A 25,888-nucleotide genomic window follows, 5' to 3' on the forward strand; every position below is an offset into this window, starting at 1 on the left:
CCATGCCCAAGACAATACAATAAACCATAACATAATACAATTAAATAATACATTACATAAAATAAACAGTACAACATAAGATCAAAACAGCAATATAACACGAGCGGGCCGCATGAATACTACATTTAAAAACTAGATTAAAAATTAAAACTCTGGGTGAGAAAGGGATCAGAATAAAACCTCGAGGGACGGGACATCAGATAGTGAACCAGTCTAGAGGATAAATATCGGGGGGGAGTAGCATAGAACATTTACTCTCCGAAAGCACACCGGAAGAGCCATGTTTTTAAATCTTTCCTGAAGGCTAAAAGGGTGGGGGCTTGCCTGATTTCAATGGGCAGCGAGTTCCACAAGCGAGGGGCCACCGCAGAGAAGGCCCTCTCCCTTGTTCCTACAAGGCGAGCCTGAGATATAGGTAGTGGCGACAGGAGGGCCTCCCCTGATGATCGGAGAGGTCGGGCAGGTTTATGATAGGAGATACGGTCACGAAGGTAGGCGGGTCCCAAACCGTTTAGGGCTTTATAAATGATGGTCTGCACCTTGAATTGGGACCGGAAGATGAACGGCAGCCAGTGGAGCTCCTTAAACAGGGGAGTAGATCTCTCCCTGTAACTCGCCCCCGTTATTAGTCTGGCGGCCGAACGTTGGACCAGCTGTAACTTCCGGGCCGTCTTCAAGGGAAGCCCCACGTAGAGCGCATTACAGTAGTCCAGTCTAGAGGTAACTAATGCATGCACCACCGTGGTCAAGTCAGACTTCACGAGGTATGGTCGCAGTTGGCGCACAAGTTTGAGTTGTGCAAAAGCCCTCCCGGCCACCGCCGACACCTGTGCTTCAAGCGTCAGCGCTGAATCCAGGAGGATCCCCAAACTGCGGACCTGTGATTTCAGGGGGAGTGCAACCCCGTCCAGCACAGGTTGCCACCCAATACCCCGATCCGACTTGCGACTGACCTCGAGGACCTCTGTCTTGTCAGGATTGATCCTCAGCTTGTTCCTCCTCATCCAGTCCGCCACAGCGGCCAGGCACTGGTTCAGCACCCGAGGGGCTTCCTTGGAGTCAGGTGGGAACGGGTAGTGGATTTGTGTGTCATCTGCGTAGAGATGGCAACACCCTCCAAAACTCCGGATGACCTCTCCCAGCGGTTTCATGTAGATGTTAAAAAGCATGGGGGATAAAATAGACCCTTGCGGGACCCCACAGGTCAAAGGCCAGGGGTCCGAGCAGGTGTCCCCCAGCTTCACCATCTGGGAACGGCCCTCCAGGAAGGACTGGAGCCACTGCAAAACAGTGCCACCGAGTCCCATCCCGGAGAGCCTCCCCAGAAGGATACCATGGTCGATGGTATCGAAAGCCGCAGAGATGTCCAGGAGAACCAGCAGGGTCACACTCCCCCTGTCCAGTTCCCTGCGGAGGTCATCCACCAAGGCGACCAAAGCCGTCTCAGTGCTGTGCCCAGGCCTGAAGCCAGACTGCGAGCGGTCCAGAAAATCAGTGTCATCGAGGAACTCCTGGAGCTGCGTGGCCACCACCCGCTCCAGAACCTTGCCCAAAAACGGGAGGTTGGAAATTGGTCTGTAGTTGTTACATACAGATGGGTCTAGCGAGGTCTTTTTTAGTAACGGTTTTACCACCGCTTGCTTAAAACAAGATGGAAATGACCCCTGACCCAGGGAGGCATTTATTATAGCCACAAACCAATCCAACAACCCCTCTTTGGCCTGCTTAACCAGCCAAGAGGGACAAGGATCCAGAGCACAAGTGGTCGCCCTCACAGACCCAAGAATCCCCTCCACGTCATCCGGAAGAACAAGCCGGAAAGAATCCCACAAAATCGGACAGACAGGTGCCTCGGTTACCTCCGCTGGAACTACAATTAAGCTGGAGTCCAACTCATGGCGTATCTGAGCAACTTTGCCTGCAAAGTGGTGCGCAAAATCGCTGCACCTAGTTGCCAAGTCATCAGGAAGCCCCTGGGTCTCAGGAGGCCGCAGGAGCTCCCCAACAACTCGGAACAACTCCGATGGCCTGTTGGCCGCAGACGCTATGCGGGCAGTCGTGAAAGCTTTCCTGGCTGCTCGCAGAGCCACGGAGTAAGCCTTAATAGCGGCTTTAGCCCGTGCTTGGTCAGACACATCCCGAGATTTCCTCCAGATGCACTCTAGTCCCCTCCTCGCACGCTTCATCACAGCCAGCTCCTCAGTGAACCAAGGAGTCGACATGACTCTACGCAGCGAAAGAGGACGTTCGGGAGCGATCGTGTCAAGTGCCCTTGTCAGCTCACTATTATAGCGATCAGCCAGGACATCGACAGGATCGCCAGTCTCCAGAACAGGAAGGTCCCCAAGAGACCTCAGGAGTCCATCCGGATCCATCAGCCTCCTGGGGCGGACCATCTTAATGGGTCCACCACCCCTGCGGAGGTTAGAAGACACGGCGAAACTCAAACAGATCAGATGATGGTCAGACCATGACAATGGAAGAATATTTTGCTCTTCCACTCTGACTGTCCCACCGTCCACAATGAAGACGAGGTCCAGCGTGTGTCCCGCCTGATGTGTGGGCCCAGATATAACTTGAGTCAGCCCCATGGTCGTCATGGCAACCATGAAATCCTGAGCTGCACCTGTCAAAGAGGTCTCGGCATGAATATTAAAGTCCCCCAAAACTATGAGTTGTTGGGAGACCAGGGCCGAATTGGAGACCACTTCTGCTAGCTCGGACAGAGAGACTGCTGGGTCGCGGGGTGGACGGTACACCAGCAGAATCCCCAAGCTGTCTCGGGCTCCCACCTTCAGGAAGACACACTCAAACCTCGAAGATCATACAGGGGGAGGTTATTTAATGCTCTGTTTGTTGTGCAACAGTATTTATTTATTTCCAATATTTCTATCCCGCCCTTCTCACCCGAAGGGACTCAGGGCGGCGTACAATTGGCAACAATTCAATGCCGACACATCATTAAAACAAACAGCATATAAAATCTATTACAAATAGTTAAATACAGTATAAAATATGCCCCATAGAGCTAACAGCAGATTTGGGAGGCAATTAGATGCAAACTGGCAAGTGGTGAAATGTTAAACATATAGATCCCATGACTGTTGCACTGATAAAAATTGGAGTCACATGAAGCCTCTTTAATTAAGCATGAAAACACTGGAAGATCCAGTTATGGATGCCCTATAGCACAAGTAGTTTCAGCCAGAGAGTGGACGTGGGAATGGGACAGAGGAAAATAAAATGTAATGAATAGCGTCCAGTCAGTCTTTGGTGGCTTGAGTGGCCAGTGGTGGAAGCCCAAAGTTCATAAAACCCAAGTGGGTATGGGTATACTCTGTGGACCAGATGTCAGAATGGGTAATTGATGGGGATGGTCAGTCAGTGTATTGGGATGAGAGCAATGTAATTAATTGTAAAGTTCCTACTTCTACATCTTCAATTAGATGAACAAAAGAGCTCTTTGGGTTTGTTCATATATTTCTGCAACCCTGGAAATGGCCCACTCCTGGCTTCTTTCTATGGCAGTAGGGCTAGATATATGAAACTTGTGGAAATTTGATCCAAATGGTTTCTTTTCATCTAAACTTGTGAATGCAATATACAGATGGGGGAAAGTTATACCTTCTTGGCTAGTTATCTGGACACCTTAAGTAAAAAAAGAACTAGATAATGAAGAACTTAAGTGTTGCTTAAAAGATGGAACAATTGGAGCCTGCAACAAAATATCAGAATATAGAGTCCTTCTATTCAGGAGCTAAGTATCCCTTTTCCAATGTATTCATTCCATTCCACCCTTAATAACATACACCATTTCATTGTATCCAAAGACATACCACCCAAACCTGGGACAAATATGGCCAAGCCACATTACAGCATGGCAAAGATGGCAAACACTGTTAATGAGGGAGTGCATACAAGCAGCAGTTTGCTTTTGTTTGAACAGATTTGTTATAATATGAGCAGAGCTATTAGTCCTCAAATACTCGTACATGGTATATGATCTTAATATTATACGCCATACATTTAAGAAGTGACTTGTATGCTATGAAAACTTGTGCTGTAATAAATCTATCAGTCATAGAATTGTAGAATCTTAGAATTGGAAAAGACCAGAAGGTCCAACCCCCTTCTGCCATGCAGGAACACAATATCAAAGCACTCCCATCAGATAGCCATCCAGTCTCTGCTTAAAAACCTCCAAGGAAGGAGCTTCCACTACATTCTGAGGCAGCAGCATATTCCACTGTTGAACAGCTTTTACTGTCAGAAAGTTTTTCCTAACGTTTAGGTGGAATTTTTTTCCTGAATTTGAATCTAGCTCCATAACAGAGCAGCAGAAAATATGTTTACCTCCTCCTCAATACAACATTCACTCAGATGTTTAAACATGTCTATCATGCTCTCTCTCAGCCTTCTTTTCCCCAAGCTAAACATACCCAGCTCCCTCAGCCGCTTTTCATAGGGCTTGGTTTCCAGACCTTTGGTTGTTTTGGTCACATTTCTCTGCTTGTTCCAGCTTGTCAACATTCTTCTTGAATTGTAGTGTCCAGAACTAGACATAGTATTCTAGTTGAGGTCTGACCAAAGTCCTCTAGACTCTGTACTCGGATGCAACCTAGAATGGCACTGGCCTTTTTAGCAGCCACATCACACTGTTGATTCATGTTCAGCTTGAGTCAAAGACTCCTAGATCCCTTTCACATGGACTGTTTTCAAGCCAGGTGTTATCCATCCTATATCTGTGCATTTCATTTTTGTTTTTCAAACATAGTACTGTACATTTCTCCCTGGTGAAATTAATTTTGTTAGTTTTGACCCTGCTCTCTAACTTGTTAAGGTGATTTTGGATTTTGATCCTGTCTTCTGGAGTATTAATCTCGCCCCATTTGGTGTCATCTGCAAATTTCAAAAGCCTGCCTTTTACTCCATCATCCAAGTCATTGATAAAGATGCTAAATACCACTGGACATCCCACTGGTCTCTAGGATGAGGAGGAGCCATTGGTTTGGGTGATTAACCCGTCCATGTAACCGTAGCATTATCTAGCCCACAGTTTATTAACTTCTTAGTGAGAATGTCATGGGGAACCTTGTCAAAGGACTAAATGAAATTGAGATATGCTACATCCATAGCATCCCCTTCATCTACCAAACTTGTAATTCTATGGAAAAAAAGAGAAATAAGGTTCATCTGGCATTATTTGTTTTTGAGAATCCCTTGTTGGCTTTATATAAGTATGGCATTCCTTCTAAGTGCACACAGATTGCCTGTTTAATGATCTCTTCCAGAATCTTTCTTGGTATTGATGTCAGGCTGACTGGGTGGTAATTGTTTGGGTCCTCTTTTTCCCTTCTTCAAGATGAGGACAACATTGGCCTTCTGGACTGATTTATGGCTAAAGCATGAGGATCTTGGATGAACAGATTTAATCATATGTCTTATATTTTTATATTGTATTTAATTGTTCTTAATGGATTTTATATATTGTTATGATTTTAACTATGTGTCGGCATAAAATTGTTGCCAATTGTGTAAGCCGCCCTGAGTCCCTTCAGATGAGACGGGCAGGATAGAACTGTTGGAAATAAATAAATAATTCTTCCAGTCTGCTATTCTTGCCTTGTTTTTCTTCTTGTCCTGTTCTCCAGGAATTCTCAAAGATGATTGCTAGTGGTTCTGAAATGACTTCTGCCAGTTCTTTTAATACTTTTGGAATGGAGTTCATCTGCGGTAAATGTGCCCAAAGACTTTTGGTTGCATTGCTGCAATGGACTAACATATTTTTTACTTAGAATAGCATTGCATAGGATGTTTGTCCTCGATTCAAGACTACTATTCTAGACTCTCAAATGGCTTGGAGGGAAGCACTACATCTTATCCCACCCATCACATGGGGATGAGAGTGACTCACATCACTGGATCTCTGGGAGGGTGAATGAGATAAAGCCAGCGGATCTGTGTGTAATAGCTTTAGTCCTAGTAAACATGTGACGTGATGGACAGAAGCATTATGAGGCAGGGGGGATGGAGAGTCAGATGGACAGGTTTTGGAGTTTGTGAGAGTCAAATGAAACATGACACCATTCACATGGTTTTACTTAAAATGTGGGGTTCTTGTCAGGGAAGAAGGATTTAACCCTTTGCTTCACACTGTGGTTTGGATTCAGCTCAATGGCCCTGAATCTATGATTAATTTAGCTTACTTCTTAAAGCAGGGATACAATTGCTCACCCTTAGGATGAGAATGTAAAGAACAATACAGTAAGAGCATTTCCTCCTGGGCCTCATTAGTCAATATTAATCTTTTATTTACAGTTTTAAGAGGTTTTTGTATCAGTAAAAATTATGCAACTATTCTTTAATCATCACCTCTGTGTAGCTGTTCTCATGTGTCTGGTCTAAAAAGCACTCTTTCTACCTGAACCCTTTTTTGTAGGTCCTGACAGTGACTTTCAGAGGCCTTAACAAGGATGAAGGAAGGATGTAGTAGCAAATCTAAATGATATGAAAGGATGTCCTTCCTTCTAGGTGTCAACGTCTCAGCCAATCAGGATGAAGAGACACACCATGAAACCTTCCAGATGCAGATTGACAAAGAAACCAAGAAGTGTATCTTCCATTCCAACACAGGCAACTATTGGACTTTGGTGTCACACGGGGGGATTCAAGCTATAGCTACTGAAGTGTAAGTTGGGCAATGCCCACCTTGTTTCTTTGGCAGGGCCCAAAAGTATTCAAGGAAACAGTATGATGCAGAGGGCTGGATATTGAGTTATAGTTTTGGAGACCAGGGTTTGAATCCTTGCTTGATTATGCAAATCACTAGATAACTCTCTCAGCCTTTGCAAAGGCAAAAGTAACCCGTCTTCTGAACAAATGTCACACAGAAAAACCTTGGATAGATTTACCTTATGGTCAATATAAGTCAGAATAATTTTGATGTGTCAGGAGCTACTTGAGAAACTGCAAGCTGTTTCTGGTATGAGAGAATTGGCCATCTGCAAGGACGTTGCTTAGGAGACGCCCAGATATTTTGGCAAATATGGTAAACTCTCCCCCATGCATCCTAGAAGGCATTTGGGGCAAAAGAATGTTTGATAACATTTTCAAAAAAATTGTAAAAAAAAATACAACTTAGGGTCACAAAATATCCCTTGGGGCCACCTAGAGCTTTGCTCATTGCCCACCTATGCAGTCTATGCAGTCAAGCATACTAGTCCAGAATGACCGAGTAAAGAGACATGAAGGCAACGGCATTATTGTTTCCTGCTGCTGGTACAGAAATAGATTGTTCTTCTGATACAGGAGGTAACAGAGAACCAGCAGAGGGAGCAGCCATCCACAATCCTCTCTGCTAAGAACAGTCCTAATCCTTTTTAAAACCATCTAGATCAGTGGCTATCTCTCCATCTTCTAATAGCCAATTTCCTAGTTTGTGTACCATGGGAAAAAACACTTCTTTGTGCCTGTCTTCAAGGAAAGAGAGAATATAATTTGCATAGCTTTACCAGATGTATATTTTTTCATATATTTGCTAGAATCTAGGACCAAGGCATGTAGTAGAAAATTATTTAAACAAATTAAAATAAGTAAGGCTTGCTTAATACACCTCTTGTTTTTGTATCCCTTGTTTGTGGAATATCCTCTGGTAGCTGCAGTTTCTGGATTAGCAGTCTGACTTTTCAGACCAGGGATCTGCCCTTTGGAAGTAATGTACATTAAGGGAACTACTTCCATATATATATATATATATATATATATATATATATATATATATATATACACACACACACACACACACACACACACACACACACACACACACACCAAGCATTTGCACAGTGATAGTGTTATAATCCACCTGGAATTCCAGCTGGGTCCAAGTGAGGGTTATACCCACCAGCTGAAGTTTTAAGGTGCTAGATCAATAGTGGTTTGGGGTACTAGACTGTGACACTGGAGACCATGGTTCAACTCCCTGCTTGGCCGTGAAAATCCACTGGCTGACCTGGGCATAACACACACTCTCAGATCAGGACAACCCTGTGTTTGGTTCACCTTTGGGTCACCATAAATTGGAAATGACTTGAAGATACATACAAAACAGCAACAACACACCATCATGACCTCAACCTCAGTTAATTTGTCCCCTCTGCGAAGCTGTTTCAACTAAGAGTAATTTAGCATTCTTTCAAACCATGGGTGATCCTATCACAGGTCTCCTATTATTCATTTCGTTGTTCCTTTATTTTGCCATTAATGTATAGCAAAGCTTGCCTTTTGTTTTAAACAGGCAATCTGGAAATACTTATGCACACTTTAATCAAAAACAAACAAACAAACAAACAAAAACAAAGGCTGGAGGTTAAACTTGAACAAATTCAGAATAAAGCAGCAGGAATGTATTTAACCGAGAGGGTAAAGATGGCACAGAAAAGTTGCTTTATCCAAATGAACTTCAGTACATTTCATCTGCAACACAGAAAAAAAGGAAGGGGGTTGGACTGAGCTTTCTGATTAGATAATAATAATAATAATAATAATAATAATAATAATAATAATAATAACAACAACAACTTTATTTTTGTACCCCGCCCCATCTCCTCGGAGGGACTCGGGGCGGCTTACATGGGGCCATGCCCAGGCGAAACAGACAGTATCAAACTCAAAAATATAAAAGCAGATTGATAAAAACAAATAAGATCACATATACAAAAAAACATACTTTGATAAAATCCTGGGTTGACTCCTAAAACGAACTGGGCCAAAAAAGTGTGAGTAGTGCAAGCTATAAGAGGTAGGTACCCGGAACAGTAGATGAGACTCTGGGATATACTCTGTTCTTAATGGGAAGTAATCTGGACTAATACAAATCTGAATAAATTTCAACCCAGTGAAACAAAGCTTTATAGATATTGCCCCCCCCCCCCCATTCTGCGCTATTGGTTCAAGTTTATGAAGAAGTAAATTGAACTGATCACTATACACCTGGTTCCTGTGGTCGCTATGTGCAGCATTGCAGCCTCTGTACCTAAGAAAGAAGTCACAGCAGTATTTGTGGGTGAGGGCATCAACTTTTTTCCTTTTCTGGTTCTCACCTTGAATGCTTCTCTGCCTTGGTCCTCTAGATCTGCCAGCACTATGTTTGACATTGAGTGGCGTGGCCGCCGCATAGCCCTCAAAGCTGGCAATGGCAAATATATCTGCACCAAGAAGAATGGACAACTGGCAGCAGTCAGTGACGCAATCGGTAAGTCTTACAACCAGACATGCTGTTGTCAAGCAGAACTTGTGACCCTCCATATTTTGCTGGACACTATACAATCTCCATCACTGGCCATGCTGAGACTAATGGAAGTTCAACAAATCCTATCAGGTAACCACTATTCAAATCATATTATAAAACACAATACAAAGTAAGGTTTTTAAACTTTATTTGTTTGCTACTACTTTCTTATTGATAAAGGAGAAGAAAAGTCCTAGCCATAAACACCAGAGACAGGGAATGTGTGGCCTTCTGGTTGGCTATGGACCAGGCTGTGGCGCAGCTGGTTAGTAGCCATCTGCAATAAATCACTACTGCCTGAGGTCATGAGTTCGAAGCCAGCCCAGGTCAGAGTGAGCTCCCGACCATTAATAGTCTAGCTTGCTGTTGACCTGTGCAGCCCTAAAAACAGTTGCATCTGTCAAGTAGGAAGTTTAGGTACCGCTTTATGCGGGGAGGCTAATTTAACTAATTTACGACACCATAATAACCTTCCAGCAGTATGCGGAAGAGTGAGGAAGTACTCCATCAAGGACTCGGTGTCACAAGTGGACGGTGAAGCGGCAGCTCCCCCTGTGGCTGGAATTGAGCATACCCTCATGAAGCTGGAAGCTGGAATGTTAAATTGCCTCTGTGTCTGTCTACATATGTTGTATGTTTAATGGCATTGAACGTTTGCCATCTATATGTGCATTGTGATCAGCCCTGAGTCCCCTTCGGAGTGAGAAGGGTGGAATATAAATACTGTAAATAAATAAGAAATAATACATATTCCAGCATCTCTCACCATTGTTGAGTATGACTAAGGTTGGTGAAAGGCACAGCTTCATAATAAGTGGAAGGCCACACTCTTGATAGCTACCTAGAGGGGAGAAAGCTGTGAAATGCAACCAGCCCAAGGGACCTAAAAAGGGAGTGGAGAAAGACAAGTGGAGATCTAGAAGATCTATTGGGTGACTGAAGGAAAGCTCTATGGAGAACAGATGAAATTGAGAGTTTGCAGAAGTTACCCTTTTGCTAGAGAAATTGATTGTGAAGTCATAGGCCAACCAAGACTGAAATAAAAAAACAGAGAAGGGCACAGTGACATGCAAGACAAGATAGTCCTAAGATACACAATTATTGGGATTTCCTCCAATTTGCTCTGAAGGTGAGGAGAACAGATGATTATAAGCATCTTCCAGGATGACTGTGATGTCTCAGACTGATAAGAGTTGCAGTCCAAGCACACCTTTTCCCATCAAAGAAATATCAGTTTCAAAATAATAGTTACTCCTGGGGTTCAAATTGCCCCAGAATGGCAAGGAGCCAGGCTCTTAAGCATTTATAGGCTGCAGCCTTTAGACTGAAAAATGATGGGCAGATTGCCAAAGTTAATATCTTAAACTTATGGCTCTCTCTGGATTGAATAAACTAAAGATAGATTGGTATTCCATGCACCTATTAACTGAAATACAAACATGTGAGCTTGAAGACAGCAAATGGTTAGTCCTGAAAGTTTCTATGAGACTGGGAGAGTAATCTGGTACTCTAATCCAAATGCATTCACAACCACACATTTTGCATCTCTTCCCACTCCCAGCCAATAATATTGGACTCTTGATTTTACTGACCAGCACTTCTTTGAATGCAGGGGAGGATGAGGAATTTGTTCTCAAGCTGATTAACCGGCCCATCCTTGTACTTCGTGGGACCCATGGCTTTGTGTGCTACCATCGCAACTCCAACTTGTTGGATGCCAACCGTTCTGTCTATGATGTCTTCCATATCATCTTCAATGATGGTGCTTATCAGATCAAAGGTAACTGGCAGCAAAAAAAAAAAGTGGGGAAGCAGTGGGAGGTGAGGATTATTCTGTCATTCTTAACATCATGGAGTAATTTGGGACCATATATCAAATAAATGCTGAAACATATTTATTTTCCAGATATGGACACAGTTGTGGAGTCCCTCTATAGAGGTCAGAAACACTATTCTGTATCTCTAACCTCTATGGAAACTTCTCACATTGCTTCCGACTTCCCTTTCACACTCAATATGTTTTAGATCTTCATTAGCAGTGCAGTCTAAGGCCAAGAGCCATCCAGAAATGCAAGCAGCTATGTTGAACTGTAACAACCAATTCGTTCTAGCAGTTTTCCTATCCTAGAAGCAAATATTTTATAAAGATAAGAGCTTTAATTGTCCATGCATGGCCAGCCCAACCCAAACTACATTGCATTAGAACAGGGATAACCCATAACACGATAGTGAAAATTTCCAGTCCTAGTCCCACAGCTAAATTTAGAGGAAATAAGGGGAGCCAGAACAGGGTGAGACACAGTGTCAGCAGACTTCCTGATAGGAAGACTTCCAGCCCTCCACTACATCACTACTTGCTGTTCCTCATAGATGGATCAACTTTGACTGCAGGCTTGTCAAGCAATCTTATATGTTTTATATGCTGTACTATACTTCAAAATCTAGAAAACTCATTTCCATAGGTTTAAATTATTTTATCCTTCAAATGATGAAAATCATTCAAACCATCTAAGGAGCCTGGGATTAATTTAATCTCAGAAAGCTACCATGTTGTTTTTTGCATATGTGGATTGGATCTTGGTAACCGTTTATGTAGAAATAATATGGAGCAAAGCCTCCCATTAGACCCCCCCCCCCCCCCAAAATACAGCTTTCCATAAAATCTACACATGTTACATTAATCAGATATTGTAGAGGCAAATTTGGAAATCACTACTGGAATGTTAATAGATACTACACTTGATCTTAGCCAAAAGGCTGAGAAGCAATACTGGAATGTTAATAGACATACAACATGTTCACCATAGTAGTGAAGAAGATTAATTTCAGTCAGATAGTTTAGGTGTTGTCTGTGATCTGGGTGTTAACTGTTGATAGGCATCTTCAAGGATGCTTCCTGCTCTTCTTTTTGGGGCTCCCTGATCTTATCTTGAGCTGAGACTACAGAACTGTTAAAATAGAAGATAGGGCAGGGAATGTAGCCACTGTACTTGTCAGTGAGATTTTCAAGGAGGTGGATAGCTTGTTTTATCTTCTTTGTTGGCTTCCTTTTGCCATAGAGAGCGGCTTGGTCTCTGTGATGGTTCCATCCATCAGTCCTGCTCTATGATACCATTGGTGAACAATAAAAGAAGTGAGGATATAGCTATAGGATGGGGATGGGAAAGAAGTCAGTGCCTCACAAATCATAATTCTATGCCCCTCCCATAAAATGTTTCTTCTGTCTCCAAATTTCTAGCACTGCAGTAACTTAAAACCTGAGTAGAGCATTTAGAAATACAGTTTCAGCATCCAAAGAAACAGAGTAGGCATAGTTACTCTGGGGAGATAGGGCGGAATATAAATAAAATTTTATTATTACATAGGGAATGCAAACACATCAATAATAAGAGTTGGAAAGGAGAATGATTTTCATTGTCTTACTCTGCAATGCTAGATATTTGGGGATTAAAAGAAAATTCTGTTGAACGGCAAAATTATTCATTGGAGGGGCATTGCCCATATTATTTTGCTCCATACACATCTGGAAACAGCAATGGGCAGGGAAGCCCTACACATGGTTTTATTCCTCATTCCCTATAGCACCCTTCCCAGAAATAAAGACACCAATTCACACAGCTTTAAAACCAGTCTCTGCTACTCCTAATTTCCATCATCTGTTAGTGAGACTAAAGTTCTCTTCAATTCAACATACTTATTTCTGTGCATTCCTCACTATGAGGGAAATGCCAAATTAGCTTCTAAGCCAAGGAGGGGAGGGGAACCTACCTGGATCATCTGTATTAATTTATATGCACCACATTGACTCCAGCCTCTTGGGTGCTTTTAGGCCTTGGCGGCAGGTTCTGGTATGTGGCCAGCAATGGCACAGTGTGCAGCGATGGCGAGATGTCCGAGGATTTCTTTTTCGAGTTCCGCGAGTGCAGCCGTGTGGCCATTAAAGGGAAGAATGGCAAATACCTCAGAGGAGACCAAGCTGGAACCCTCCGTGCAGATGCTGAGACCTTGCACCGCGCCACGCTCTGGGAGTACTGAGCCCCTGCCTACCACGCCTGCCACGTAGCACCTTAGAAATGCTCTAGGGCCCCGCTCATGGGGGGCCAAGACAGATCACGGTGGACAGAGGGATGGAGTAGAGGGGACATGTAGTGCTCCCCACATGGACTCCATAATGGTTTATAATATTCCCAGCACCCCCATACGGTTGGGGAGACCTGGGCTATTCCCTTTTGCCCTGTTCCCTTTAGTCATTTATCTCTAGCTTTAGAAGCTGTTTCCAAATAAAACTTCATGGGAGGGAGACAACTGTCAGGATTAAAGCATTAGAAACCCCATGTCAGAGCCAACACAATATGCCTACGGCTAGCTTCTCTGCTCCCACCACTTTGCCCATCCTCGTCTCCTGGAAGTGTCATGTGTTACGAAGCTGCCAGTTTCCTCCTTGATGCTGTTGAAACTCCAGATAATTTGCTGTGACACATAGGTGTCATCTGCCCTGCATCTCAGGCTAGGGAGGCTGGGGTGGGGGAGGAGGACACTTACAGGTTCCTGGAGGTGTTGTCAGTGTGGGAATCCAACTTGTGCTGGTCTTCAGGATTTGCTTCAGAGCCTGTCTAAAGGTGCAAAAGAAGAAGTGGCAAACATCAGGGAGCACCAACAGAATCCACAGGGAAGGGGCGGTGTGTGTGTGTGGGATATATCTCCAAGTTCTCAATGGATGGCTGTTTTTAATTTGGAAAAGGCCTTGCTGGCCTTCACACACAGCCCAAATTTGTTGACTGCTCTTAAGAGTAATAAACACCTTATTCCCTCACCTGCACATTCTCTATCGCTTCCACAAATAACCTAAAGTGGAGGAAGGAAGCTGCCTCAATAGAGTTTCCTGTTCTATGTGCTCCCTCCCCCCTCCCTGCTATAGACATAATTTCCCATATTGAATATCCTCCAATGGTCCCAATTTGGCACAGACAATCCCAATTAATCCTGCTCTGTCCCACTTTTTTTGTCCTCAGCTCGCTTCAACTGCTGCAAACAGAATTCATAATACAAAAGCAATTTGTACTCGCATAACTCTGTAGAAGGGAGAGGAAATGAGGGGTCAGAAACCTGTCCTCCCTGGTCATTCCTGACAAAAGCAAAACTACTGCAGCTTCTTCTCCTGGTGTGTGTATTCTTCCTCATTAATATTTTGCCATCATTACCACACTCTAATATGGCTCGGCCACACGTGCACTGTTTTCATCTACTTGAATGTTGGGGGGTGCCTGATCTTCCTTTTCTCACAGTCCTGGCAAGAGAGAAATCTTGGTTCCAGGATGATGGGCCTGAACAAGCAAAGCACTGCGAACATTTGCAAACTTGTTTTTAGATTTCTGCGCATTGTGCACAGTTTGCTTTCTAGAAGGCACCTCCAGTCTAAATATTCCTCTTGATATTAAAGTGGTGCTAGCCCTGATCTAGTACCAAAGCTACATGTCCTCCCATAGAATACCTTGGAGGCAGGACAACTTTCTTGGGATAGGCAGGGAGGCTTTTATCATATTTTTAATTTAATGTATTAAATATTTAATATGACTGTGACTATGATCATCATTAAAAATAAGAGATATACACACAGACTCCTGTTCTGGTGTGGGAGAACTCATAGCTTTCAAATATAAATGGTTGATATTCTAGTGTTCCACAAATACAAGGAAAACAACAGTCTCATAGGCCTTTGGCACTTCCACCCAAGAACAGAGCTTGAAGAGAGAGAGAGAAGGGGGGAGGGAGGGAGGGAGATTGAAGCAAAACTGCATACTGAGGTAGTCTGTGAAAATATCCATATAACTGGATCACATCTGCACTTTACACATTACTGCTGTAGTTGTCACAGTGACCATAAAGTAGAATGCTTGGGTAAATCACACATAGAGGCTTTTATTGTATTGAATATTTGACTTTTGTATATGCTGCTCTGAAATTGGGGTGGATTTTTTTGGATGATGGCACAGTGTATAATGTTTTAAAATAAATAAATTAAGAAAATAGATAGAGCTTTACAGTGCACAGGTTCTTGAAAAGCTTTGGGGAATACCTTGTTTACCATGCTATCATCCAGCACAAGATGGTAGAGCTTCTCTCCTAGGCAGTTAGTTCTTATGGGACCTTAACAAAGTTTTGGATTTCCAGTGTGAGCACCAGTATCAGCCCTTTAAGCCTAACAACAACAGCAAACAACAACAACAATTTCTTACTGATCTCTCTTCGATAAAGTCAAAGTTCTCCTAGGCTTCGAAGATATGATCAGAGAGCCTGCTGAGGCAGGAACACTTGTTATAAAATCATCTGCCTCACTTGAATGTCCATGGGGAATTGTGATGTGGCTCATAAATGGAACTTTGAAAGAGGAGACCAAGGGCCTGGTTCTTGCAGCCAAGAACAAGCCATTAGAACAAATGCCATCAAAGCCAGAATTGAAAAGTCGAGGACAGATCCCAAGTGTAGACTCTGCAAGGAAGCAGATGAAATGATGGTTCAGATCCTCAGCTGCTGCAAGAAGATTGTGCAGACAAACTACAAGCAGAGGCATAATACCATTGCTCAAATGATCAATCAGAACTTGTGCCACAAATACCACCGACCTGTGACAAAGAACTGGTGAGATCACAAGCCTGAAAAGGTTACAGAAAATGACAATGCCAAACTACTCTGGGACTTCCAAATTCAGACTGACAGAGTTTTGGAGCACAATACTCCCGACTTCACGATCGTGTTAAAAATGAAGTATGGATCGTCAATTTTGCAATCCCATGCACAGCAAGATTGATGAGAAGCAACTGGAAAAGCTTACACAATACAAGGATTTAAAGATGGAACTGCAAAGACTCTGGCACAAGCCAGTAAAGGTGGTCCCAGTGGTGATCAGCACACTGGGTGCAGTGCCTAAAGACCTTGGCTTGCATTTAAACACAATCAGTGCTGACAAAATTATCATCTGCCAGCTGCAGAAGGCCACCCTACTCGGATCTGCACGCATTATTTGCCGATACATCACACAGTCCTAGACCCTTGGAAAGTGTCCGACGTGTGATCCAGTACAACAGCCAGCATGGTGATCTTGTTTGCTGTGTACTAATCTTGTTGTGTATCAAATAATAAATAAGAATATTTTCTTACCAACCTCTTCTCGATAGAGCCAAGGTTCTCCTAGGCTCCGAAGATATGAATAGAGAGCTTGCTGAGGCAGGACCACGTGTTTTTAAATCCACTGCCTTGCTTGGATATCCATGGGGAATTAATTCTTTGCACCAAATTTGGTGGGGCTGGTGTCAACCCAAACCAGAGTCAAGTGTGGCCACCATTTTAGTGTCTTCCACGCCATATTTTGGCTTCTCTGTCAGTGCTTATTTGCCAGGGATTTATTCCATCAACATAATCATTTGCCATTTGGATGAGCATTGTGCATTCCAGCAACATACACCCTCTAAATCTTATAACCTACAGTCCTAGAAACCATAGACCCTAAAAAATTGCCTTACAGGTCCCATTAATCCCAACAAGCATGATGAAGTGTAAGAGACTGTGGGAATTGCAATCTAATCTGTAACTATAGGGTGGAGGATTAAATTCTATTTCAGAGCTACAATTTCTGTCTGGCAGATTTTCTAATTGTTCAGGTTTCCTTACAAGGTATGGACTGGAGGAAGCAGTGATCAGATAGTAGAGTTGTGTGATGCCAGATTAAAGCAGGGTGGGGGAAGTCTTCCAAGCAGTTGGTTGGAGACCCATGGAGTTTACCCACCACTGCCATTGTTGTCACTGGGACCTCCATCCTCTTCTGACCTAAGGGAAAGGCCTACCAGAGAGGGTGGTCAGGATTGTGTCCTGTCACAAAACCTGTCTTGTTGTGGAACTGATCTTACTGATGAACCTTGGCTTCTGCTGGGTATTTACTGGGTATTCAAAGCGAGAGCTGCTACAGCAATCAGTGGTACAAAATACAATGGCTCCTTGGAATGCGCTAGGGTTTGGTTCCAGAGCCTCCCGACCTTGAGTGCTCAAGTCTTATTATATACAATGCCATTGTAAATTGGCATCCCTTGTATAAATGGCAAAATCAAGGTTTGCTTTTAAGAGTTTTAGGATCCCCCTAATATTTTCAAGTAGTGGGTGCAGAATCTGTGGATACAGAGGGCTGACTGTAGTCAGATGGTAAATGAGTTCTTTTTCTTGCTTTGCAAAATATGATAAATGATTGAGGTAAGACCTGGTTAGCATTTGGACAGGAGATCACCAGAGAACACCAGGGCTGTAGGTTATCATCAGAGGGAGACAATTGTAACCACATTTGAATATTTCTTGCATGGGAAAACTCAATGAAATTAATGGGTTGTCAATAGGCAGCTTGAAAGCATACAGGAGCAGAAGTGAATTAACTACTGCCTCTTTTGTCCTGTATATGAATGGGACTTGCACTGGATGGCTCTTATGGTCTCTTCCAAGTCTTATGATAAAAGACACCAGATCCTGTCTGATCTTGGAAGCTAAGCTGGGTCAGCCCTGGTTAGTATTTCAATAAGAAATACCTGGCACTGTCTATATTTTGGTAAAGGAACTGGCAAAACTACCTCTGAATAGTCCATGTCTAAGAAGACCAAGCTATTCGTGAGATCGCCATAAGCTGATGGGACTTGAAGGCACACACAGAGAGTGAATGAACATGCCTGAGCACAGCCTCTAGACTAAGGCAGCTTCATTACAGAGACCTGGGCTCAGAGGGGGCAATCCTTGTGGCCACTGGCCCAGTCAGCCCAAGCCCATATAAAGGCAACTCTGGGGGAGTTCTCAGAAAGAAAGGGAAACGGCACTAAGCTCAGGCAGGGCCATATATGGAGAAACAAACTAGTGACAGCACCGACAGAGCATTAGTCACCAAGACCAGGAACCCTGACCAAGCAACCACTTTCCCCCCCAAACAGAAGAATCCTAGTAGGAAGCACAACTTTATGCTGAAGTGTGCAGATCTAATAATAGACTCCTGTCAAAAAGAAAGGTCTGCATTTCTGGGGGACACAAGTGGCAAACTCTTAAGTAAATAATACCTGGGATCAGCCAGCTTGTGCTTGTGAGTTGCAGGAAGGGCGGGGTGGGGGAATAACTGGGCTATCACACGGCCAGGTGGAACGGAAACCAGGTGCCTTCAGATTCCAGAGTTGCAACTGCTGCATGTGGAGTGGGAAGGAAGAGTTGCTGGCAATCATGAAGAGACCCCTGTGCTGAGAACATCTTTGATCGCAAACATAAAAGCTCTCTCCTTCTTTAAATGTTCTCTGCTGGCCAAAACCTGAAGCTGATTCCACCAAGGGGAAGATCAATGCTACAGCAAGCAGTTCTCCATTCACTGCATCTTCTCAGAGTGGCAAAAAGAAGCAACAGCTCCCTCAAGAGGTAGTTGGCACACACTGGCAGTGGCAGAGATGTCTCCAGTGTATAGTAACTCCCATCCTAACACACTCACCCCTGGACCAGCAACTGAAGCAGCATTCAAGAACGGCACTCCTCTTTAGTAGCTGCCTCCCCTCCCCCCTCCCCGCGCCATTGGTCGCTACTATCCTGACTGTGTTCCTATGGAATTTAATGGATTTTGCACTTCAGATCCTCTGAAGATGCCAGCCACAGATGCAGGAGAAAATGCTGCTAGGACACAGCCATACAGCTCGGAAACCACACAACACCCCAGATTTTGCATTTATTTTACTTACTGTGGGTCATTTGTTGACAGAAATGAGGAATTACATGGCCTTTAAGAGGTTGCAATGCCCACCATCCATCAGCATCGCCTGTGTCAGCTTGCAGACTGACAGGCACTGTAGCCAAAGTTTCTTGGATCACATATTTCCAATTTCCATGTCTAGTAGCATCACTATTAGAATGGGCAGCACACTCAACATTGCTTTCATATACACATTTAAACCATATCTCATTCTTCCAGAAAAGCAGGACAAAGGTTATGCCTGCTTGGACAATAGGAGTCCCCCAGTTTCCTGATAAAGCTACCATGGTACCTACTCAGTATGGACAGTTTCAGAGGCTCATAGAAACCATGAAAACAGCTTCAGATCTAAACAGATTCAACAGCAGGAGTAACTATACTTTTCCCTACCTTTTAAAAACAATGTTAAAACTCCAAAATATTTTAACTCATGCTCCATGTATGTGGGCTGGAGCATTATCCAATGGACATCAAAAACACCTGATACTTATTATTCTGTCTCAAACTCAGAATGGGGTGGGGGAATGGGGCCCAGATCGGTGGTGAAGCAAACCACCTTGGTGCCAGAGACAAATGATGCCACCCTCCAATTCAACATACAGAAACCCAATCTGGACTATCAGCACTACCATCCCAACTTCTATCATACATTGCTATCCCACTGAGGGCTATCAGTTACCTTAGAGGGTGCAAGGCAGGTCCTATAGCACATATAGAGTACAACCTTCTTCTCCATGGTTTCACTTACCAGTTCTCCAAAAAAAAAAAAAATCCTCTCTGAAAGTATTGTGGGCTCTCTAGATTCTCCAGTGTAATTCTATGATATGCTTCTGGTACAGTTATAGCCAAGATATAGGATTTGCTATTATTCAGTGTTTCAGGAATGCAAATGGCATATAAAAGGTAATGGTTTCCCCTTGACATTAAGTCTAGCCATGTCCGATTCTGGGGGTTGGTGCTCATCTCCATTTCTAAGCCAAAGAGCCAACATTATCTGTAGACACCTCCAAGGTCATGTGGCTGGCATGACTGCATGGAGCGCTGTTGCCTTCCCGCCAGAGCGGTACCTATTGATCTACTCAGTGCATTTGCATGTTTTCGAACTGCTAAGTTGGCAGAAGCTGGGGCTTACAGCAGGAGCTCAGCCCGCTCCCTGGATTCAAACCACTGACCTTTCAGTCAGCAAGTTCAGCAGTTCAGCGGTTTAATCCGCTGGGTCACCGGGGGCTCCCAAATGGCAAATATGTGTTTTGAAAAATATTACCTGCAGATATGGGAACCATACTGTGTTCTTTTCTCGATTCTCATGCTTCCTCTTCTTGTTCCTCACCTTGACCTCCCTGATGATAGGCCAGATCTGGTCCAGCTGTCTCCCAGCCGTAACTTTGTTTTATCCTCATCATTATCAACAACAAATTAGTTAAGAGCGACAAATTTTGCACAATTGCACAATGCCTGTGAAGCATCATGGATACCTAAATACAAATTGATTTGCATACAACACTTTGTTACACTTTCAAAGACTCTGCAAAGCAGAACATCGAGGAGGAGGAGGAGGAGGAGGAGGAGACGGCAACTCTAGCTATGACACAAAACTCTCAATTGCTATCATGCCTCACTGGAGCTTATATAAAGCAAAGGCTACATTAAGGACAGAGGCCTACACTGCAGAATTATTTCAGTTTGAAACCACTGTAACTTCAATACTCTGGAATCCTGGGAGTTGTAGTTTAATGAGGCACCACCACTCTTTAGCAGAGAAAGCTAAAGCTCTTGTAAAACACCCACTCATTCCATACAACTGAACCATGGCAGTGTTAGTAGTGTCAAGCTGTTTTAATTCTACAGTGTAGATTCGCCAATAGTCTTCGTTTGAATGAAGTGAGCCTACTTAGAACTGTGGTGCAAACAACCTCAAGCTCAGACTGTGGACTATATACAGCCCAGCAGTTTGGGTTTAAATAGTAGAAACGCTGCAACTTGTTGCAGATTTGAGCAGTGTTACATAGACAAATTACTACAGGCCACTTGGCCAATGCCGAGACTCCACCAGACTGAAAAAGGAAAACAAAGCAGAGAGGGCAAAAGTACTGTTGACAACGAAAGTTCAATGATATGGTTGCTTTTTCCACGACTTGAAACATCCCTGCAAAAATCATGACATAGCATCTGTAACATCTATTGAAAATATGTCCCGGAAAGCATTAGTAATTTAGCTTTTGGAGTTCAAAAGCATTGGTTTCACACTTGTCTGATGTTGACAGCAGAGTTCCTTTCATGATACTTGCAGGAAAGAAGAGATAGAACAAATATAGAAATCATGCAACTCCTCAGGAGTTTTTAAATTATGATTTCCAGAACTCCTCGTCCATGGTGATGCTTGTTAGTATTTCTGGGAACTGCAATCTTACATCTGAAGGTCACACAATTGGTGCATCTGCAATGTATAATTAACACAGTTGGACACCATTTAAACTGCTTTGGAATCCTGGGAATTGTAGTTTTACAAGGTCTTTTGCCTTGTTTGCCAGAGTGCTGGTGCCTCACCAAACTGCAACTATAATGATTTCATAACATTAAGCCAGGGCAGTTAAAGTTAAAGTTGAATTAATTCTACACCTCAATGTCCATCTTGGGATACAGCAAGCTTAAAATGTGTGTGCAAGAAAAGCTGACTCCCTGTATGAATGGATTCTGCATTCATGGATTGAACCACAACTTGAAAAATATCTTCAAAAATTACATTCCCAAAAGTTTTGATTTTGTCCTTTTGTGTGACACCATTTTATTACACCATTGTATATAAAGGGACATGAGCAGTGCACCCACAGATTCAGGTATCCACAAGGGATCCTTAAAGCAAACTTTAATGGATGAGAATCATTTTGGTGGTATGATGACCCCTACTGCACAAAACAGGATGGTGCAACCATTCAGAGCCATAGCACAGTGATTTACACAGGGCTGCTTTCTTTCCATTCTTGTAAAAATCTAGGCAAGGCAAAGTGGTGGTGGTGGTGAACAGGTGCTTTTCTGGCCAAATCCCTCATGATCTGAAAGGCTGCATTGGTTGTGGACTTACCATGGAGCAACATTGACCCTCGAGGCTCAAATTGGCAGCAGTTGCCTTAGCAGGCAGCAGTGTTCGACCAATTTGTTTATCATTAGCTTAAGGAGAAATTTCATGAACGTAAAGTGAGACAGTGGCTAGGTTGCACACACACTTGAGATCCTGTTCCCAGCAGCAAGACTGACATTAGGCTACATAGGTTAGAAAACATATCTTAGAATGTTACTTTTAAAGAACGACACTGGCCAACACACATTTTGGTGCCTCAAATGTTAGCCCGGTCCCTGGGTATATTTAACTTGCTGATTCCAAAAATAGCACAAGTTTTCCCCTCCTGGCTCTAGTTTTTGAGATATATATATATATGCCATTTACCAGTTGTAATCTGCTCATCCATGATGATCTAAGAATGATCTAAGAAATTCCCAGTTAATGGTTTTTAACTGGGAATTTAATAATGCTATTTATATTTAATCCTTTGTTAACGTTTGCATACTTGTATATTTTAAATTGTATGCTGATATTTTTTGTTAAGCCGCTTTGAGTCTCCTTATTTATTATTATTATTAATAATAATAGAACTGATTTGGTCTATACAACATTTTCTGAATCAGCACCCCAAATAACCCCAGGAATAGGCCTAAAAACCATGACACCAAGAAAAAAAATCTTTTTTGTTGGGCTGCGTAGTAAAGTGAACCTTGACGATTCCCAGAATGCAGCTGCTGGCTGGTCCACCAAAATCAGTACTTCCAAGTTGGGTTGGCTGGCCAGTGCCTCTGGACTGGAATCCCTCCTTCTTTGGCCAGAACAGTCCCACGTATAGAACAGCCTTGGAAAGCTACTCCTTCCAATGTGGACAGGGGCCCCTTGCAACTTCTGAAAGAAGGGTCCTGATGGCTGTCTGCTGCATTGAGCCTCCCAACTTTATTACTCTCCTGCTCTGGAAAAGGTTTGTCTCCAGAGAAACAATCCACCTTCTATGAGGAGCATGGGATGGAGGGAGGCAGTAGGAACGTATCTGAAAAAAAGCTTTTCTTGCTCCTGGTGGAGACATCTCCCACCAATCACAGAGGCAGCCAGGCTTGGGCTCTCTGTACGCACTCACTTCTGAGTGGCGGTTGGCTGGAATCCAAATAGGTTAGCCCTGCAGGGCGGCTGAGGAGACCCAAAGACCCAGATCTGTCAGTTCCTCCATTCAAGACGCGCTGAGCAGGAGAGGGAGGTGGGCAGGCAGCGGGCGCGCTGGAGTGCGTAATCCCAACCGACACCAACCACCAGCAGCCACCTAAGCCTTAACCTCCCCAAATCCACACAGGAGATGCTGCCCCCCCCCACACACACACACCACCTCCCTCCCACTTTGCTCCCTCCTTTTCCTAGCAGTGGGGCAAAACCTGCCAGCTCCTTCCTTCTTCAGCTTCCACAGAACAATACAGCCAGGGCCCTTTGGCTCACAGCAGGCAGAGGGTAAGACAATGACATTCTGGGACCTTCCGGTAGGGACAGCTCCATTTCTATCCCTGCTGATGTCCATATATATTAAGAGAAGGAAGAAAGAAAAGGGAGGAACGGAAGAGGCAAAAGGTCTCCCTCACTTCAGCTCACTACACTGCATGGGAGTGTGAGCATGTGCATGGATGGACACACACACAGGTCCCTCACGTCACCCTCTCTTTCCATGGCCATGTCTCAGGGCCACACCATTGCAGACGCTGATGTGGTTCATGTGTAGTCCTTACAAAAGGGGACTGAGTAGCACTGAGGAAATTAGAGAGACAAGGATTAGGAGCATCACACACTCCCAACTCTGACAGGTGGACTGTTGTTGCTGCTGCTCTATAAGATTAAAAGTGAAGGTCTGCAGAAGGCAAAGGAGAAACACTCTTCTTTTGGTGCCATCTCTATTTTCTTTCCATCCCCAGATTCCCATTTGCAGGCTGACCTATCAGTGGTTTCTAGAGGGATTTGGGGAGTGGGATGGAAAGCACCCCCTTCTGCCTGCAAACAGACTCTGAGGCTCAAGGTGAAGAGTCTGCTGGGGGTCAGAGGGCAAATGCAACATCAATTATTCCAGATCAAGCAACCGAAGAGTGCCCCCATCTTTCACCCCTGAGTGTTGGAGCATTTCCTAATGGCCTTTAGTGCTGGCCAGCAAGCGCACTGAATGGCTTTTCAATTATTCATCAGGAGCAGGCAGCTTTTAAAGTGGATGCGGCAGCATTAGCTCAGCGGGGAGGCTGCAGCCAAGGCCCTCGAGCTCCCAAGGACCTGCCGGTAGACGGAAAGCGAAAGGAGATGCTGACAGTCGGCATGGCAAGGGCAGCCTCTCACGGCAGCCAAGGGCTTGACAAAATACCGGGATTTTCTTGTTAGATTTGTGTTCTCTTGAGAAGGAAGGAAGGAAGTTAAACACACACACACAAGGGAGAGGGGAGGAAGAAAACAACACACAACCTTGTAGGAGTCTCCACCATGGAAACAAACAAGCACATTGTTTATAGAAAGGACAAATACTGGAAAAAGGAGCAATGCGCCCCATTAGAAAAAGGGGTACTGTACTAATAGCACCCCTCTGTTACTTTGTGTGTGTGTGACATCAGGTGTGTTTTTCCACAGTGTTTCCGAAAATATATGACACAGCTAGAGGCATAGCCCTTTTCTGCTGTTGTTGCTGTCTGGAGTGAATAAAAAGTGGTTACATTTCCACTTGAACCTGCCCCCTCCCCTTCACACATACAGTTCACCAGACTCTGGCCTGCCACAGCTAAGCAACCACCACCAAAAGCAAAAGAAGTTAAAACTAACAACGTCAAGTGCGATCCACAACACGCCACCCACACCCACTACAGCACCTTGCCGGCCGTCCAAGCAACACACATGTACATACAAATGCTTGACACGCACTTGCACACAGGCTATCTGCCCAGACTCTTTGCCTGTGTGCTAGACTGCCACAAAGCACCAATCAAACCCGCCAAGAATAGGCAAGCATTCAGGAGCTCGGGGTGGGGTGGGGGGTGGCAGGGAGAAAGTACCACATTAAAGGTGGGGAGTGAATGGGAAAAGCAAGGGACAAAAGGAAAGGCTGAGCCCCAGGCCTTTCATCCTTCAGAACTGACCCATTGGGACCCTAATTTTGCCCATCTTAATCCCCTCCCCCCAGCTATGCCTCTGCATCAGCCCTCAAGTCAGTTCACAAGGTGTACAGCCAGCTGTTCCCTTTCATCCCACACTGGCACCAAGCAGAAATGGCAGTGAAATCATCCAAGCTCCGTCTTGAAGATGGGTAAGCAGCCACAGCTTGGTGCTCACAAGACAATGAGGCTGGGGTTGCGCAGCTGCCGATAAACATGAAGGAGCTTCTCCACCGTTGCATCTGAATCGTTGTCCAAGCACAGCTGATCACGCAGGGACTGGGCCTCCTTTAGCAGCATCTGGAGGAGAGAAGCGGCTCTGTCAGAGGGCACTATCCTACCGAGCTGTACACAAATAGTTCAGGATACTCTTAAGTAATATGCTGCTTTTGGTTTCCTCCTCCATGGTTTACAGTCCTCATCTTTGAGCTTCCAACTTTCCCCTTTCCCATCTGGCCTTTTCTCATTCTCCCCTTGCCACATTATGCAAGCACCAAAGCACTGACATACATTAATGCAGAGTCTGGAAGGCACCTCTCCCTGCTGCTCAATTGGATGGACAGGGAGCGGAAAGAGGGAAAGACCAAAAGGCAGCCCTTAAGTGAAAACCTTAGCACCAAAAAGGGTTACATTCCCAG

The 25,888-nt window shown here is 44.2% G+C and overlaps 2 protein-coding genes, 1 long non-coding RNA gene and 1 pseudogene across 5 annotated transcripts in view; 1 reads left to right on the top strand and 3 right to left on the bottom strand.

Moving 5' to 3' along the window:
• Positions 1-16,446, top strand: part of fscn2 (fascin actin-bundling protein 2, retinal) — a 28,370-nt gene extending 11,924 nt beyond the window's left edge. The window contains exons 2-5 of the mRNA XM_003217042.4: positions 6,532-6,688; positions 9,132-9,253; positions 10,902-11,069; positions 13,119-16,446. Of these exons, the coding sequence (XP_003217090.1) occupies positions 6,532-6,688; positions 9,132-9,253; positions 10,902-11,069; positions 13,119-13,324 (653 nt within the window). The 3' untranslated portion in view covers positions 13,325-16,446. The remainder of the gene's footprint in view (positions 1-6,531; positions 6,689-9,131; positions 9,254-10,901; positions 11,070-13,118) is intronic.
• On the bottom strand, positions 8,124-13,904 carry LOC103277786 (uncharacterized). The gene is made up of 4 exons (XR_505666.3): positions 13,832-13,904; positions 10,882-11,073; positions 9,102-9,206; positions 8,124-8,475 (listed from the first exon to the last, which is right to left on the bottom strand). It is a non-coding gene; the product is annotated as an uncharacterized LOC103277786 (long non-coding RNA).
• On the bottom strand, positions 11,946-12,058 carry LOC134297221 (U2 spliceosomal RNA; annotated as a pseudogene).
• An 8,125-nt stretch (positions 16,447-24,571) lies between the features above and the next one.
• Positions 24,572-25,888, bottom strand: part of faap100 (FA core complex associated protein 100) — a 31,075-nt gene continuing 29,758 nt past the window's right edge. For all 3 annotated transcript variants that reach the window (XM_008104132.2, XM_062970828.1, XM_003217041.3), the window contains one exon: positions 24,572-25,550. In XM_008104132.2, the coding sequence (XP_008102339.1) occupies positions 25,425-25,550 (126 nt within the window). In that variant the 3' untranslated portion in view covers positions 24,572-25,424. The remainder of the gene's footprint in view (positions 25,551-25,888) is intronic.

Source organism: Anolis carolinensis, chromosome 2, assembly GCF_035594765.1.
Source record: "Anolis carolinensis isolate JA03-04 chromosome 2, rAnoCar3.1.pri, whole genome shotgun sequence".
Classification (NCBI taxonomy): Eukaryota; Metazoa; Chordata; class Lepidosauria; order Squamata; family Dactyloidae; genus Anolis; species Anolis carolinensis.